The sequence below is a fragment of the Pan paniscus genome, chromosome 11 (genome assembly GCF_029289425.2).
Source record: "Pan paniscus chromosome 11, NHGRI_mPanPan1-v2.0_pri, whole genome shotgun sequence".
Taxonomy (NCBI): Eukaryota; Metazoa; Chordata; class Mammalia; order Primates; family Hominidae; genus Pan; species Pan paniscus.
The window spans coordinates 26,258,374-26,276,985 of record NC_073260.2 but is presented as its reverse complement, the minus strand read 5'-3'; the positions used below and the strand labels follow the sequence as shown (position 1 = coordinate 26,276,985).

At 50.8% G+C, this 18,612-nt stretch overlaps 2 protein-coding genes across 2 annotated transcripts; one reads left to right on the top strand and one right to left on the bottom strand.

Moving 5' to 3' along the window:
• Positions 1-4,446: 4,446 nt before the first annotated feature.
• LOC100986880 (uncharacterized) lies at positions 4,447-9,411 on the bottom strand. The gene has a single exon (XM_063594260.1). The coding sequence runs from the start codon at positions 9,279-9,281 to the stop codon at positions 8,670-8,672; it is 612 nt and encodes a 203-aa protein (XP_063450330.1). The 5' UTR covers positions 9,282-9,411; the 3' UTR covers positions 4,447-8,669.
• Positions 9,412-14,585: 5,174 nt separating this feature from the next.
• Positions 14,586-15,479, top strand: LOC117974292 (uncharacterized). The gene has a single exon (XM_055117229.1). The coding sequence runs from the start codon at positions 14,721-14,723 to the stop codon at positions 15,330-15,332; it is 612 nt and encodes a 203-aa protein (XP_054973204.1). The 5' UTR covers positions 14,586-14,720; the 3' UTR covers positions 15,333-15,479.
• Positions 15,480-18,612: the final 3,133 nt, after the last annotated feature.

The following is an 18,612-nucleotide window of genomic DNA, read 5'->3' as shown; positions in this document are numbered from 1 at the left end:
GACATTTCTTTGTGGATAAGTGATATTTTTGCCTTCCTTACCGCCATACTTTATTACAAATGTGTAGAATGTTGTCCATGGTGTTAATAATTCGTCCAAGAGGGTTTAGGTGCTCCCTATCATCTCCATGTGCTTGATACAGTCCTGGGAGCTCCCCTCCATGGATTCCTACAGGCCATGCATTTTATGTATGTTGCTCACTGCTATCTAGTGAGCATCTAGTATCCCCAGCATCTAGTGCTTAGCATTTTTGTGGTACTCAGGAACCACTTAGGAGACCAAATGACCGATGGGAGGTGTATCTGGGGATAGGGCTTGCCCATCATGTCTTGGGATGGACCCATCCTAAAAGGGGAGGGAAGGAGGCCTGATAGGCATCCAACTCACACTGTCTAGTGGAGGTCACTAAAGACTTCACCTGTGGAACATGAGCTCTGCCTTCATGGCTTCCAGAAGACAAGAAGTAGAAGTGTAACCTCACAAATTAGGTCCTGGAGGACACTTCTGGGTTACTAGAGCTTCTTTCAGCCCTTTCCGATGGATACCCCACCCCTGCCTCAGTGGGCAGTGATTGGCCTTGTGAGTCTTTGGGGGGCTGCTGTGTTCAGAAGTGACCCTGGGCCCTCAGAATCTCATGCATGCTGTGGCTTTAGAATGTACTCAGAGAGGTGTTGACTGAGCTGGGCCTGCTGCAGATGCACATACCTTCTCTGGTGTAACTCTGTGGAGATGAAAATAGTAATAGTAATAATAATAATAGTAATACTATTAACTACTGTACAAATTTTCCATGGCCACTGCAATACCACCACAAACTTTGTTCTTAAAAGAACACCCATTTATTATCTCACAATTCTGTAGGTGGATTCAGAAGTCTGGATGGAATCTACTGGACACTCTGCACATGATCTCCAAGGTTGAAATCAAGGCTGCAGCTATTTGGGCTCCTATCATGAGATTCTGGGGGAAAATCAACTTTGAAGTTCATTCAGGATGTTGGGAAAAATCAAATTCCTTACACCTACAAGTCTGAGGCAGGCTTTCCTTTGCTGACTGTCAGCTGGGAGCTGCGATCTGCTCCTCTGGGCTTCCTGTATTCTCTCTAACATGGCTGTCTCCATCTTCAAAGCAGCAACAACTTGTGGAGTCTCTAACTTGGAATCTTTCTCTGCCAGCCAGAGCAAGCTTTCTGTTTTTAAGGGCTTGTGTGATTAGATTAGGCCCACTGAGATGATCATTTTCTGTCAATGGATTAGTAACCATAATTACATCTGCAAAATCCCTTTTGCTACAAAATGTAATATAGTCAGGGAAGTAACAATAGGGGGCAGAAAGATATGATGGAGACCAAATTCAGCTTGCTACCACTCGAGTCCATTGAGGTCACTCCATGTACTGGCCTCAAAGCCTTCAGCTTGAGCCTGCAATTGTATGTTATAAAATAAAACTATTATACATGTACATGAGTACCTTTTGTTCTCCAAAATATAAATTCTAAGAAATACTATCTGCAAAATAAACATATAAAAAGAAAGTTCAGGCCGGACGCAGTGGCTCACGCCTATAATCCCAGCACTTTGGGGGGCCAAGGTGGGCTGATCACGAGGTCAGAAGATTGATACCATCCTGGCTAACATGGTGAAACCCTGTCTCTACTAAAAATAAAAAAAAATTAGCCGGGTGTGGTGGCACATGCCTGTAGTCCGAGCTACTTGAGAGGCTGAAGCAGGAGAATTGCTTGAACCAGGAGGCGGAGGTTGCAGTGAGCCGAGATTGTGCCACTGCACTCCAGCCTGGGCGACACAGCAAGACTCCGTCTCAAAAACAAACAAAAAAACAAATTTCAATCTATCTGACTAATTATTGAACATATTTTTATTCCTTTGCTGCTAAGGTCATCATTAGTTCTAGGCTTTAGTTAATATACCCATGCATACATACATACATTTCAGTTGATTAGGCAACTTTAAAATATATGAGTAGCTGGAGTTTGTAAAAACCATTTTGCCACTTTTTCGTGAGAACCTAGTTCTCTTCTTACTTTTCATCGAGGAAAATATTCACATTTTATAATGCTCACCCAGTAGGCAATAAAAATTGCTGTGTGTTTCCTATTTATCCCTATCTGAGTGGGGGTCTTTATCATCATTACCTTGTCTCCACAATATACATAGAGCCACATCCAGCCACTATGGGGAAGAGTACACATGACCAACCCCACGTTCCAGAACATTGATGTGGATGCATTACTAGATAATACTTTGGCTGGCTCCTAACATCTTCTTTGGAGATATAGTGAATGTGCTCTACATGAGGGGGAAAGAGAAACATGAATTTTGGTGACCTAAAGACCACTCTGTAGTAGAGTCTATGCTATATGTTCACCAAGCCCAATTCACTTTCCCCTTGGACACAACAAAATATTGCATCCCTTGCAGTTAGTTGGGGCCCCATGAGTGAGTTTGCTCAATACAACATGAAGAAAAGTCATGGATGCCATGTTTGTACTTGGCTATATATATTTTCTGTATGCAATCCTCCTGTTTCTCTTCTCCATCTGTAGCAACAATGGAGACTACATGTCAAAGAAAATGTAATCATTAAAAATAATTTTCTAGCATCTGCCACATTGACATATAGAACCCATTCTAGCTCATTCATAGCCCACAATAGGAACTAGGAATTATCAGTTGTATCCCAGGCAATGCTGTGAAAACTATAAGCCATACCCCCTTCCTGGATACATCTGGGACTCCATTGCTCCCCTCCAAGGTTTGATCAGAGAGAGTGGTAGTGAATACACTTCTATCCCATACCTTTCCTCTTCTATTTCTCTCTGCTACTGAGACTTAGCCCAAGAACCAGAATGGCTTTTAACCTGTTTTCTGATTGATAAGAACTGCCGCTATTGATATTCTTTCTTCTATGTGTGCAGTGGGGTAAGAAATAGGCGAGAGAACCATGAAAAAAAAGTAAGATTTCAAAGCACAGGAAACACATCAGGTTAAATTTCAATTTTTTTTCAGCCCAGTAAGAACACAAATATAGTGATTAATAGTGAATCAATGGGTCTCTTATAAGCCAATGTATAAGATTTTATTCATAGGATTATAGGAATCCACTGATGGAAATAATATGACTTGTACTTTTAGACTAAATGTATATTTGGCTTTATTTTTGGCCCACACTGCCTGAAGAATTAAGTACAACATTAATGTCAGTTCCTTAAGAAGGGTCTGTAGAAATTAGATGATGACACAGAATACATGCAGTATCTCCCTTTAAACTTCCCCCAAAGTTCTAAGTCATAGGAAAAATAGCTTCTACTCTCTCAATTCTTATTGTAAGAATTCTTACTGTTACATGTAAGAATGTAAGAGACCTTGGGTCCTAGGACAATGCCTGGAAAATAAGATCATGGAAAGAACAATGGCCAACTGAGAGTAAATTAAACCCAGAGCGGACAGGACAGGCACAGGAAGCACACCATCCCATCCAATCACTCCCTCAAAGCCAGGTACAGAACACAGGCCTGCAGTCTCCATCAAGTGTCGTGTGTTTTTGTTTGTTTGTTTGTTCATGGAGCATACAAAACTTGAATATCTAACTACTATTTAACTCTTTATCCCATTAAAAATAAAGGGTTTTTTGTTTTGTTTTTTGGAGATAGGGTCTCCCTCTATGCTGTCAATGTTTTTAGAGCCTTCCACGTGGTTCTGATGACGCAGGCTCCAATTTGAGGCTGAGGAAGGATACTTAGAAGGGGATGAGGGAGGAACTGCATTTACAGGAGGTCATAAGCATCCGAAGACAAGTCTCTATAGCAGGATATATTTATTTTCTTTTTGCTTCTAATTTTGAAATAAAACTACTTCTTTCTTTTTTTTTTAAGATGGAATTTTGCTCTTATTGCCCAGGCTGGAGTGCAACAGTGCTATCTTGGCTCACTGCAACCTCCACCTCCCGGGTTCAAGCGATTCTCCTGCCTCAGCCTCCCAAGTAGCTGGGATTATGGGTGCCCGCCCCATGCTCATCTAATGTTTTTTCTATTTTCAATAGAGATGGGGTTTCACCATGTTGACCAGGCTGTTCTCCAACTCCTGAACTCAGGTGATCTACCTGCCTCGGCCTCCCAAAGTGCTTGGATTACAGGCGTGAGCCACTGTGCCCAGCCAAAATAAGACTATTTTTATGTGTATATAATAATGCATAAAAAACAAATTTTTAGGAAAAATATGCTATTTTCTTGTGTGCACATATTTTATCCTAAAGATATCTTACCCAAAATCCCAATTCAAAAATTAAATCCCTACAGAAAAACTGAAGCATTCTCCATCATTCCTGTTGATGAAATGTTATTAATACCCATATTATCTTTGTTATTTTTAAACCACAGTATTTTGCAGAGAACCTGATTATATCCCTTAACAACTGAGAACAAAAATATTAATTTTAAATGTTTATTACACATTTCTTTTGAAATTTTCAATACAATAGTGCATTATTAATCTGCATAATATTTTACAATGGTAGTATCTATGCACACAATAATATACACAGAAACATGTTGGAGGTGTGTGTTCACATTTTTGGAAATGGACAGAACAAAGGGGAAGAAGCCTGCACCTCAATACTCACTCAGGGCAGAGACAGGCCCCTCTAGGGCTGAATTTGAGGTCAGCACCGTGTGCAGAGCTGATCTGGGCCTGCTGCGGAAAAGATGCATGTACACCACCTGTCCTCACTTTCCTCCTGTCCTCTGTGAAAGGGACAGGAGAATAACGGTCCCTTACCTGCCACTTGGCAGCTGTGGCCCTTGGGCAAGTAAGTCCCTTTCCTCCTCTGAGCCCGCTTTCCCAAGGTACTCAGCCACAGAGAGAAGCTAGACCTGCGGGGAATGTTAAGGCTTCCTCCCAAGTGGAGAGTGGTGGACATCCATCAACACCTCCATCGGCACGGAGTTAGCTCGTTTTCCAGACCGCCATGATCTATTTCACAGCTCAGTTTAGTGGGGGAAGAACAGGACTGTGCAGGGGCTCCTGGCTAGATCCCAGCTCTGCCTTTTGCTGCAAGCAAGGCCTTGGCCAGGACACAGCCCCTGTGTCCCCAAGTTTTCTCCTCTGTCATATGGGAATGATCCGATCGGGTTATAGGGATGATTAGACTGAACAACAGCAAGGGTATAAAATTGTGCCCAGCATAAGCAATCAGTGGTGTAATAGGTCAGGAGAAGGTGACCTGCAGGGCTCAGCGGTGATCGGGAGAGGTGATCACAATCAGCAACTGGAGAGAGAGAGCCTCCAGGTCTTGGGAAACACTGCGTTTCGACACAGGCAGTTTCACAGCATATTCAATTTCAGACACCATACACACCACATGCTTAGGATACCCGGACTTTATGTTGGTGTATTATTCTTTTCAGAAAGCATTTTAGGTTTAGTTTAGGTTTTGTTTTAAAGCAGGACCTGAGAATTAGAAGACAATCCTGGGAAACGTTTAGGCCTCTGCAGGCTGAGATGGGGCCCAGGACTATATCTCTGAGGAGGAAAGAGGAACCCATTGAATTCTGGGGAGTACAGGGAGCAGAGAGAAATTGCACTGGGTGTGCGTGTGCGTGCGTGCCTGTGTGTATGTGCGTACACAAACAGAGGGGCTGGAGGAGGAAATCAGCAAGGCCCAGAGAAGGGTAGAGGATCTCGAGGCCCGAAGGGCTGGTACCGCACTTGGCTGGATGGCAGCACAGTGGCCTGAGGTTCATGGGTCATTTTTGCCCCCTCTCCATGCTCACGGACCCTTCATGACTGTCCACAGCTCTGAGATGTGGGCCTTGCCAGCTAGAACCAGGCATGCTCTCTGCCCATTTCTGAGGCAGTCGTTGGGACTGTGGGGCTGTGGACCCCACCAGGCTGGCCTGTCCCCGGACACTCAGGATGCACTTCGGCCTCCTGGCTCCTGCAGGCACCTGCACGAGCCTCCTTTTGAAGGTAATTTCAGGAGTTGTTACAGCAACACCTGTGAACTGAGGCGGATGACAGGGCCACCACAGAGGTGACACTGTGTGCAGGGAGGGGAGAGGGGAGCCACCTCTAGCTTTGCTTCCTGTGCCCCCAGGGAGTTGCCACTCATAGTGGGCTCCACCCTCCCCCCACCAACATGTTCCCTATCATCCTCCAACAGCCACTGCCACCGTGCCCAGGGCCATCCGCACCGCTGAGTCCTGCACAGACCAGGGACCATCGGTCACCCCATCACTTTGAGTTTCCTTCTGCCTGGGCCACAACCAGATTCTGGGATGGTTTCCACACTCAGCCTCACTTTGCCTTTGACGTGCTATGGCCTAAATGTCAGTGTCTCCCAAATTTGTATGTTGAAGCCTAATTCCCAATGGGGTAGAATGAACAGGTGGGGCCTTTGGGAATGCCCTGAAACCAGACAGACTTTCTGAATAATCCCCTCCTGAAGGAAGGTAGTGCTCTCATCAAACAGGCTCCAGCAACCTCCCTTGTCCCCTTCGGCCACATGAGGACACAGCTAGAGGCACTGCCCTAAGGAATGGGTCCTCACCAGGCACTGAATCCTCAGGCATCTTGATCTTGGACTTCTCAGCCTTCAGAACTTTGACGACATATTTCGGGCGTCAGTAACTCCCCAGGCTAATGCACTTTGTTAGAGGAGCCCACCGGACTAGGACGGGCCCTCCCTTCTCACCTGACGTCACATCCTCCCAGGATCCGCCCCTCACAAACTCACGCGTTGCGGGAATTCCTCGGGTGAAGGGGCCAGGAGAGGCCCCTGTAAACTGCTCACAGGCATTCAGAGGTCCCTTAGAATGGGGAGGACAGCAAGCACGACAGGAATCTATCAACAATGCACGACACACAGGACCCCAGCAGACCCTCACAGAAAAGGATCAAAGAGGGGAGGCAGGAGAGGGGACCCCCCACCACAGCGTGACAGCCTCCCACCCAGAACAGGGCAGTGGCAGAAGACGCAGGGAGAAGAGCCAACAAGAAAAAGTGAGCAAGAAGATGCATCCCTGAAAGCCCAGAGTGGTTCCTGCTGTGTGCAGAGCCCAGGAACACCAGAAATCAGAGCTGCGTCTATGGTCCAAAGGGACGAGTCAGTCATTGACCACATCCTACATCACAAAACAGGGGACTTTTCTAGAGTGAAGGCAAGGAGAGAACCTATTCACCACCCAAGAATGTATTCACCACCGAGGTGGGGAGCAAATATACAAGATTGGCGGGACTGCCAGGCCCCGCCTTTTCTCACAGAGGAAGAGGATGAAGCCGCATTCTGCAGGCTCTAGCAGGCTCTGAAGTTGGGGGCTGTGATCAAGAATAGGAAGGTCACACTCAGAGTTGGAAAGGCCCAGAAGGCTAGGAAGTCCCCCCGTCAGCTACTGTGCCCCAGGCCACCCCTGTCCACCCATCCCAGTGCCTCCTGTCCCAGGGAGAAGAGTCTCTGGGTCCAGGACCCGAGGTCTGCAGAGACTCAGGAGACACAGAGTCCTGGGGTTCGCCACAAGCTTCATCCGAGGGTAAAATGCAAACCAGGATGAGGCATTTGATTCAGGGTCCTCCTGCACTGAGAAGAGGAAGGACAAGAAGAGCCATGGCCAAAGCAGGGGGAGTCAGGATGAGGCAGAGGCCCAGCTGCAGGCAGAGCCACCTCTGTGGTCCTAACCCGGGGATGCCAGGTTCCTCCGGCCACCCCCTCCCATACTCCCCAGCTGGCTTGGGAGGAGGCTTGCCATCACTATCCCGAAATTCTGCTCCAACACTACGCATATAGAGCTTCTGACTCTCTAGAAGCAACGTCTGCATACACCAAGACAACTTGAATGACCCCCACCTAGCACGGCTCTCTAGTGACACCCTCTGTCTGGCATCAGCTGGACTTCTGTGTCTCTTCTATCAGCCATGCTGGCTGCTGTCAAGGCAGTGCTTGGGTTTAAGGGATCCCAGGACTTTGTGCTCAGAGCGTGCAGGGCTCCACCTCACCCTTCCTGAGCGCCTGCCTGGGCTGCCCACACACACCTGCGCTGGGGAGGGGCAGAGGCGGCCACACCCACCCACATCCAACCCTTCCTCTGGGCCAGCTGTTCACAGGCCAATAACTCCAAAATGCCACCCGTTCTTCATACATTTCCAAAAGAAGGAATGAAGAATACGGTGGCATGTTCACAAGCCTTTTTCTTCTGGAGGAAAAACAAAACTTTGACCAATGACACAGATAAACCAAATGTCTGCCCTGCTCCCTGACAATCCTTCACTTTCTGCAACCACGTGCAGAGGTGGGTACGGACAAGGCCACTGAGGCTCCTATGAAAATAAACCTCTCAGTCACCTTGAAAGATGGAAGGCATGCCATGGAGCTTCCTATTTCACCAAATGTGGAGGGGACGTTTTGGTGTGGCAGATCCTGCATTCCGAGAGTAAAGAAGAAACAGGACCCACTGCTGGGACCCGGGGCCAGCAGCCCCAGGAGTCCCTGGGCATTCAGCTGGAGGTGGCTCCCACTGCATTACCACCCACGGTGCAGCAGCCCCCCTGTTCTTCCCTTCTGTCCATCAGGACCCATGGAACTGGGCACCCGGCTCTGGGGTAGGGAGAGCACACAGGAGGCCTGGCTCCTCCTCACCCCTGACTCTATAGAATTGAGTCTCAACTCAAGTCCCACATACAGGTCTTGGCTTTCTTTCCTGTTCCAACCCCAGAGAGGGCACCGATGCCCAGAGTGAGGGGACGGTTACTTGATCTCCAGGTGTGGAGCATCCCTGGCCAGCTGCTGGGAACCCCGCAGACCGAGGGTGTGGCTGGTACAGGGGGAAAGTGAGATCCTCTCCTCCTCTCTCCTGCCAAGAGGGGGCCAAGGAGAGAAGGGCCAGGGAAAGGTCCACTAACAAAACTGAGTGGGGAGGAGGGGTGACAGTCACAGTTTTCTACACGGAATCCTGCATGCCACAGGAAGTGTCCCCACCTGCTTCCATGCTGGGAACACAGTATTAGACCTCGGCACGAGCCACATGTCCCTGCCCACCCCTCGCCCAGAGGGGGATCAGGAACAGGAAGGAGTTTCCAGTGCCATGGACAAGCCCCGGGTGAGCACAGGATGGGGGGTCCTGCTGTGGTGGGTCCTGGGCTGACCGGAGCAGGCCCTAGAAGCAGGCGAGGTGCTGTGCACTCTGCAGCGTAACTCTGAACTTGACAATGAGGTCTCCCCGCTGAGTGCATACCTTGAGGAAGGGAAGCATCTTTCCATGGAGTCTGCCCCATTGCCTGCCAATGGCATTCGTGCCCATCTAGAGGACCAGCCGCCGCCCCTGCTGGCTGCCAATGTCCTTTCAGGCAAACACGGCACCTTGAGAAAATGAGGCAGAGAGTGAGGGAAGGGTTTGAGTAGGAAAGTCACCAGCTGGTACTGACAAGGACACTGAGGGAACAGTGGTTCCATCTGAGCAGAAGTGTGTGCCAGGGCTTCTCTTGGAGCACAAAGACAATGCTGCAGGGATGGCTTCTGGCCTGGAAACTCCCTTTTTGGAAAGTGACCTGTGGCTCCAGGTAGCTGTTCTGTGCGCGACGGTGCTGAATCTTGTCCTTGTCCTTGGTGGGACCCCCTGTGCTCAGGGTGGAGGAGCTCTCTGTGACCTCCCTGGACCAGGTAGCGCCACGGGAGATCCCCTTCAGGCACTCTTGCACACAGGTCTGCCCCGCCATCTGCAGGAAGCGTGCGGTGTTCCCGGCTCTCCTTAGACACTCTCAGCCGCTGAACTCACTCGCCAAGCATCCAAGGGAGGCTTCTCCCTGCACCTCTGGGTCATGTGGTCAAGGCCAATGCAGGGCAGAGGAGTGACCGCTGGAAAAGAAGAGCCCAGATGAAGTGCAGTCACCTACCTGAGGCCGGGCTCCCCTCGAAGTCCCCATGAAGTAAGTCTAGGAAGAAACCACCAGAGCCACTGAGGGCCCCTAGATACCCAGTGGGGAGGGAAAGGGCAGTGCGGCTCATCTTCATGGAGCGATTGCTACAGTGCTGGGATTTCATCACGCCTGCTAGCTTCATTAGTTACTATTCCCATGAAAAAGTAACATAGTAATGCAACATTTTATTTTATTTTGTTTTGTTATTTTTTTTTTGGACGGAATCGTTCTGTGTTGCCCAGGCTGGAGTGCAGTGGCAAGATCTCGGCTCACTGCAACCTCCACCTCCCAGGTTCAAATAATTCTCCTGCCTCAGCCTCCCCAGTAGCTGGGATTACAGGCACCCGCCACCATACCTGACTAATTTTTGTATTTTTAGTAGAGACGGGGTTTCACCAGGTTGGCCAGGCTTATCTTGAACCCCTGACCTCAGATGATCTGCCCGCCTTGCCCTCCAAAAGTGCTGAGATTACAGGCGTGAGGCACCATGCCCGGCCTTAATGCAACATTTTAAAAATCAAAATTCATGCTAAATATTCCATTGTGAGCAAAATATCCACATTTTAAATCAAGCCATGGTCAGATCCTGTAACTGCAACACTCTGAGAGTTGTACAAGCGTTGGGCACGATGGGAAACTAAATTTTGGCAAATTCCATTCAACCTATAAAGTTGTCACCAAAGAAAAGGAAAAGTACTCACTTGCGGAATGTTCCAGACAGCTCCCAGGCGCACTGCACTGCCAGAGATGGGGGATCTGCTCCCCGAGGACTGGGGCTTTTCCAATGAAGGCCATTTTCCAGTTTCGTCTAAAAGCACAGAAGGACTTCGTGAAATGTTTGGCTTCTTCCTAAGGGAAGGAGGTGCCTACAGCGTTGCCATCACTGCTGCTGGCCACGGGAAGATGCGTACATCTCGTCCCGCCCTAAGATCGTGTTTTGAAAGTGGGCGACTTTGGAAATTAACTGAGGCTGTAACCGCAGAGCTGACGGGATGGGGGAGCTGCTCTGATGAGTCTCCAGAGCGGCCCGGTGACCGCAGGAGCTCTGAGTCATCAAAGACCGGGGCCAGGGAGCCTGGAAGAGGAAGGGCCCGCTGCTCCCGGGCCACCCCGGGACACATGAGTTAGGGGCAAAATTTAATGCCGCAACAAAGCGACTCATTTTTTTTGGAACTGAGGCTGTTCCAGAACTTCTTACTCACTCTCGGCGCCGCCCCCGCGCTTCCAGGCCCCGGACCCGCCGCAAACACCGCTGGGCTTGGACTCAAACCGCGGTCCGGTCCCACCCGGTCTGGTCCAGTCCCGTTGGAGGCGGCGGTTGGGTTCAGCGTCAGGCGCGCGCCCTCTGCTGGCCGTTGGGAAGCGGCGAGGGAAGCGCTGAGCTCGCGGCCGAGCGGTGGTCGCTCGCCCCCTCGCGGGCTCTCCCGGAATCGCTGACATTCTCCGTCGCTTGCTCTCTGCTCCTGGCTGGGGACGCTCTGCTCCAGCCTTGCCTGCTCCCTTTCCTGGGATACGCCTTGGAGCCATGGCTTAAAAGTAAGGATATCTACATGCATTTGAGATACCTGAATAGTAGATATCTGAATAGTATCTCCTCTTAGTCAGGCCTGAATACAAAGACCTGCTCCTAGTTCTCTTGGGAAACAGGACATAGTCTCAAAATCCAGAAGACCCAAGACTCCTGTTCCCACCACCACATTCTGCAGGCTTCAACCAGCTGGACATGGAGGGCCATGGTGGTGCGTGAGATAAGATCTCCTGGAGAAACTACTACCCTCCAGCCTTGATCACTATCAGGAAGATGAAAGCAGAAAATCTACTTTGTCCCTGTTTGGGAATCGCTGTCTAAAGGTTCTTCTAAAAATTTGCCCCCATCTGAAGGCAAAGAAATACAGTCTTTGCCTGGGAGGTTTTTAGGGGTGAAATTGAAGTGCTCTTCTTCCACCAGGCGCGATGTATCACGCCTGTAATCCTAGCATTTGGGAGGCTGGAGGTGAGAGAGGTGAGAGGCTGAGGGGGAAGGATCCCTTGAGGCCAAAGTTAGAGACCAGCCTGGGTAACATAACAAGACCCCATCTTAAAAAAAATTACATTACATGAAAATATGGTTTTATTTCCCTTCATGTGACGTTTCCCACAGGAAAACTGTAGAGGAAGTTAAACTTGTGGCTCTTTCTAATCAATTATACAGATTGTTTGCCCAGCTCAAAAAGAAATCTCAACTCTTTTGCCCCGGTTGGCAAATATTAGTACCAAAATCATGGAATTATTTTGACAATATCTTGTACATTATGAGTTACAAAAATGTTTAAAGAGAAGAAAATTTGTATTCCTTGAATGATTATTTGTAATATTCTTTGATCTATTACAATGATATAAAATGGCATTTGCTGTTCTTTTCTTTGAACTTATCTTGTGACACTTTCTTCAGAATAGTATTTTGTTAAAACTGGTAGGTATTATAAAAATAAACAGTGACCAGTAGCTTGATTGTATTACAAATTTTTCTTTCATGTAAGAGGTTGGGGCAGGTATTTCTCATCAGGTGACTCACCTGTTTGGCTGTCTCCCAAACAGTGATTTAGAACATGGGTTACCTGGTGTTTTGAGGCTTTGTTTAACGTATAACTGATTTTGTAATTGTGGTGCTTAGGTCTATTCCAATCCATGTAAATGGAGCATCCCCAGCCAGGAGCAGAGAGCAAGCGACGGAGAATGTCAGCGATTCCGGGAGAGCCCGCGAGGGGGCGAGCGACCACCGCTCGGCCGCGAGCTCAGCGCTTCCCTCGCCGCTTCCCAACGGCCAGCAGAGGGCGCGCGCCTGACGCTGAACCCAACCGCCGCCTCCAACGGGACTGGACCAGACCGGGTGGGACCGGACCGCGGTTTGAGTCCAAGCCCAGCGGTGTTTGCGGCGGGTCCGGGGCCTGGAAGCGCGGGGGCGGCGCCGAGAGTGAGTAAGAAGTTCTGGAACAGCCTCAGTTCCAAAAAAAATGAGTCGCTTTGTTGCGGCATTAAATTTTGCCCCTAACTCATGTGTCCCGGGGTGGCCCGGGAGCAGCGGGCCCTTCCTCTTCCAGGCTCCCTGGCCCCGGTCTTTGATGACTCAGAGCTCCTGCGGTCACCGGGCCGCTCTGGAGACTCATCAGAGCAGCTCCCCCATCCCGTCAGCTCTGCGGTTACAGCCTCAGTTAATTTCCAAAGTCGCCCACTTTCAAAACACGATCTTAGGGCGGGACGAGATGTACGCATCTTCCCGTGGCCAGCAGCAGTGATGGCAACGCTGTAGGCACCTCCTTCCCTTAGGAAGAAGCCAAACATTTCACGAAGTCCTTCTGTGCTTTTAGACGAAACTGGAAAATGGCCTTCATTGGAAAAGCCCCAGTCCTCGGGGAGCAGATCCCCCATCTCTGGCAGTGCAGTGCGCCTGGGAGCTGTCTGGAACATTCCGCAAGTGAGTACTTTTCCTTTTCTTTGGTGACAACTTTATAGGTTGAATGGAATTTGCCAAAATTTAGTTTCCCATCGTGCCCAACGCTTGTACAACTCTCAGAGTGTTGCAGTTACAGGATCTGACCATGGCTTGATTTAAAATGTGGATATTTTGCTCACAATGGAATATTTAGCATGAATTTTGATTTTTAAAATGTTGCATTAAGGCCGGGCATGGTGCCTCACGCCTGTAATCTCAGCACTTTTGGAGGGCAAGGCGGGCAGATCATCTGAGGTCAGGGGTTCAAGATAAGCCTGGCCAACCTGGTGAAACCCCGTCTCTACTAAAAATACAAAAATTAGTCAGGTATGGTGGCGGGTGCCTGTAATCCCAGCTACTGGGGAGGCTGAGGCAGGAGAATTATTTGAACCTGGGAGGTGGAGGTTGCAGTGAGCCGAGATCTTGCCACTGCACTCCAGCCTGGGCAACACAGAACGATTCCGTCCAAAAAAAAAATAACAAAACAAAATAAAATAAAATGTTGCATTACTATGTTACTTTTTCATGGGAATAGTAACTAATGAAGCTAGCAGGCGTGATGAAATCCCAGCACTGTAGCAATCGCTCCATGAAGATGAGCCGCACTGCCCTTTCCCTCCCCACTGGGTATCTAGGGGCCCTCAGTGGCTCTGGTGGTTTCTTCCTAGACTTACTTCATGGGGACTTCGAGGGGAGCCCGGCCTCAGGTAGGTGACTGCACTTCATCTGGGCTCTTCTTTTCCAGCGGTCACTCCTCTGCCCTGCATTGGCCTTGACCACATGACCCAGAGGTGCAGGGAGAAGCCTCCCTTGGATGCTTGGCGAGTGAGTTCAGCGGCTGAGAGTGTCTAAGGAGAGCCGGGAACACCGCACGCTTCCTGCAGATGGCGGGGCAGACCTGTGTGCAAGAGTGCCTGAAGGGGATCTCCCGTGGCGCTACCTGGTCCAGGGAGGTCACAGAGAGCTCCTCCACCCTGAGCACAGGGGGTCCCACCAAGGACAAGGACAAGATTCAGCACCGTCGCGCACAGAACAGCTACCTGGAGCCACAGGTCACTTTCCAAAAAGGGAGTTTCCAGGCCAGAAGCCATCCCTGCAGCATTGTCTTTGTGCTCCAAGAGAAGCCCTGGCACACACTTCTGCTCAGATGGAACCACTGTTCCCTCAGTGTCCTTGTCAGTACCAGCTGGTGACTTTCCTACTCAAACCCTTCCCTCACTCTCTGCCTCATTTTCTCAAGGTGCCGTGTTTGCCTGAAAGGACATTGGCAGCCAGCAGGGGCGGCGGCTGGTCCTCTAGATGGGCACGAATGCCATTGGCAGGCAATGGGGCAGACTCCATGGAAAGATGCTTCCCTTCCTCAAGGTATGCACTCAGCGGGGAGACCTCATTGTCAAGTTCAGAGTTACGCTGCAGAGTGCACAGCACCTCGCCTGCTTCTAGGGCCTGCTCCGGTCAGCCCAGGACCCACCACAGCAGGACCCCCCATCCTGTGCTCACCCGGGGCTTGTCCATGGCACTGGAAACTCCTTCCTGTTCCTGATCCCCCTCTGGGCGAGGGGTGGGCAGGGACATGTGGCTCGTGCCGAGGTCTAATACTGTGTTCCCAGCATGGAAGCAGGTGGGGACACTTCCTGTGGCATGCAGGATTCCGTGTAGAAAACTGTGACTGTCACCCCTCCTCCCCACTCAGTTTTGTTAGTGGACCTTTCCCTGGCCCTTCTCTCCTTGGCCCCCTCTTGGCAGGAGAGAGGAGGAGAGGATCTCACTTTCCCCCTGTACCAGCCACACCCTCGGTCTGCGGGGTTCCCAGCAGCTGGCCAGGGATGCTCCACACCTGGAGATCAAGTAACCGTCCCCTCACTCTGGGCATCGGTGCCCTCTCTGGGGTTGGAACAGGAAAGAAAGCCAAGACCTGTATGTGGGACTTGAGTTGAGACTCAATTCTATAGAGTCAGGGGTGAGGAGGAGCCAGGCCTCCTGTGTGCTCTCCCTACCCCAGAGCCGGGTGCCCAGTTCCATGGGTCCTGATGGACAGAAGGGAAGAACAGGGGGGCTGCTGCACCGTGGGTGGTAATGCAGTGGGAGCCACCTCCAGCTGAATGCCCAGGGACTCCTGGGGCTGCTGGCCCCGGGTCCCAGCAGTGGGTCCTGTTTCTTCTTTACTCTCGGAATGCAGGATCTGCCACACCAAAACGTCCCCTCCACATTTGGTGAAATAGGAAGCTCCATGGCATGCCTTCCATCTTTCAAGGTGACTGAGAGGTTTATTTTCATAGGAGCCTCAGTGGCCTTGTCCGTACCCACCTCTGCACGTGGTTGCAGAAAGTGAAGGATTGTCAGGGAGCAGGGCAGACATTTGGTTTATCTGTGTCATTGGTCAAAGTTTTGTTTTTCCTCCAGAAGAAAAAGGCTTGTGAACATGCCACCGTATTCTTCATTCCTTCTTTTGGAAATGTATGAAGAACGGGTGGCATTTTGGAGTTATTGGCCTGTGAACAGCTGGCCCAGAGGAAGGGTTGGATGTGGGTGGGTGTGGCCGCCTCTGCCCCTCCCCAGCGCAGGTGTGTGTGGGCAGCCCAGGCAGGCGCTCAGGAAGGGTGAGGTGGAGCCCTGCACGCTCTGAGCACAAAGTCCTGGGATCCCTTAAACCCAAGCACTGCCTTGACAGCAGCCAGCATGGCTGATAGAAGAGACACAGAAGTCCAGCTGATGCCAGACAGAGGGTGTCACTAGAGAGCCGTGCTAGGTGGGGGTCATTCAAGTTGTCTTGGTGTATGCAGACGTTGCTTCTAGAGAGTCAGAAGCTCTATATGCGTAGTGTTGGAGCAGAATTTCGGGATAGTGATGGCAAGCCTCCTCCCAAGCCAGCTGGGGAGTATGGGAGGGGGTGGCCGGAGGAACCTGGCATCCCCGGGTTAGGACCACAGAGGTGGCTCTGCCTGCAGCTGGGCCTCTGCCTCATCCTGACTCCCCCTGCTTTGGCCATGGCTCTTCTTGTCCTTCCTCTTCTCAGTGCAGGAGGACCCTGAATCAAATGCCTCATCCTGGTTTGCATTTTACCCTCGGATGAAGCTTGTGGCGAACCCCAGGACTCTGTGTCTCCTGAGTCTCTGCAGACCTCGGGTCCTGGACCCAGAGACTCTTCTCCCTGGGACAGGAGGCACTGGGATGGGTGGACAGGGGTGGCCTGGGGCACAGTAGCTGACGGGGGGACTTCCTAGCCTTCTGGGCCTTTCCAACTCTGAGTGTGACCTTCCTATTCTTGATCACAGCCCCCAACTTCAGAGCCTGCTAGAGCCTGCAGAATGCGGCTTCATCCTCTTCCTCTGTGAGAAAAGGCGGGGCCTGGCAGTCCCGCCAATCTTGTATATTTGCTCCCCACCTCGGTGGTGAATACATTCTTGGGTGGTGAATAGGTTCTCTCCTTGCCTTCACTCTAGAAAAGTCCCCTGTTTTGTGATGTAGGATGTGGTCAATGACTGACTCGTCCCTTTGGACCATAGACGCAGCTCTGATTTCTGGTGTTCCTGGGCTCTGCACACAGCAGGAACCACTCTGGGCTTTCAGGGATGCATCTTCTTGCTCACTTTTTCTTGTTGGCTCTTCTCCCTGCGTCTTCTGCCACTGCCCTGTTCTGGGTGGGAGGCTGTCACGCTGTGGTGGGGGGTCCCCTCTCCTGCCTCCCCTCTTTGATCCTTTTCTGTGAGGGTCTGCTGGGGTCCTGTGTGTCGTGCATTGTTGATAGATTCCTGTCGTGCTTGCTGTCCTCCCCATTCTAAGGGACCTCTGAATGCCTGTGAGCAGTTTACAGGGGCCTCTCCTGGCCCCTTCACCCGAGGAATTCCCGCAACGCGTGAGTTTGTGAGGGGCGGATCCTGGGAGGATGTGACGTCAGGTGAGAAGGGAGGGCCCGTCCTAGTCCGGTGGGCTCCTCTAACAAAGTGCATTAGCCTGGGGAGTTACTGACGCCCGAAATATGTCGTCAAAGTTCTGAAGGCTGAGAAGTCCAAGATCAAGATGCCTGAGGATTCAGTGCCTGGTGAGGACCCATTCCTTAGGGCAGTGCCTCTAGCTGTGTCCTCATGTGGCCGAAGGGGACAAGGGAGGTTGCTGGAGCCTGTTTGATGAGAGCACTACCTTCCTTCAGGAGGGGATTATTCAGAAAGTCTGTCTGGTTTCAGGGCATTCCCAAAGGCCCCACCTGTTCATTCTACCCCATTGGGAATTAGGCTTCAACATACAAATTTGGGAGACACTGACATTTAGGCCATAGCACGTCAAAGGCAAAGTGAGGCTGAGTGTGGAAACCATCCCAGAATCTGGATGTGGCCCAGGCAGAAGGAAACTCAAAGTGATGGGGTGACCGATGGTCCCTGGTCTGTGCAGGACTCAGCGGTGCGGATGGCCCTGGGCACGGTGGCAGTGGCTGTTGGAGGATGATAGGGAACATGTTGGTGGGGGGAGGGTGGAGCCCACTATGAGTGGCAACTCCCTGGGGGCACAGGAAGCAAAGCTAGAGGTGGCTCCCCTCTCCCCTCCCTGCACACAGTGTCACCTCTGTGGTGGCCCTGTCATCCGCCTCAGTTCACAGGTGTTGCTGTAACAACTCCTGAAATTACCTTCAAAAGGAGGCTCGTGCAGGTGCCTGCAGGAGCCAGGAGGCCGAAGTGCATCCTGAGTGTCCGGGGACAGGCCAGCCTGGTGGGGTCCACAGCCCCACAGTCCCAACGACTGCCTCAGAAATGGGCAGAGAGCATGCCTGGTTCTAGCTGGCAAGGCCCACATCTCAGAGCTGTGGACAGTCATGAAGGGTCCGTGAGCATGGAGAGGGGGCAAAAATGACCCATGAACCTCAGGCCACTGTGCTGCCATCCAGCCAAGTGCGGTACCAGCCCTTCGGGCCTCGAGATCCTCTACCCTTCTCTGGGCCTTGCTGATTTCCTCCTCCAGCCCCTCTGTTTGTGTACGCACATACACACAGGCACGCACGCACACGCACACCCAGTGCAATTTCTCTCTGCTCCCTGTACTCCCCAGAATTCAATGGGTTCCTCTTTCCTCCTCAGAGATATAGTCCTGGGCCCCATCTCAGCCTGCAGAGGCCTAAACGTTTCCCAGGATTGTCTTCTAATTCTCAGGTCCTGCTTTAAAACAAAACCTAAACTAAACCTAAAATGCTTTCTGAAAAGAATAATACACCAACATAAAGTCCGG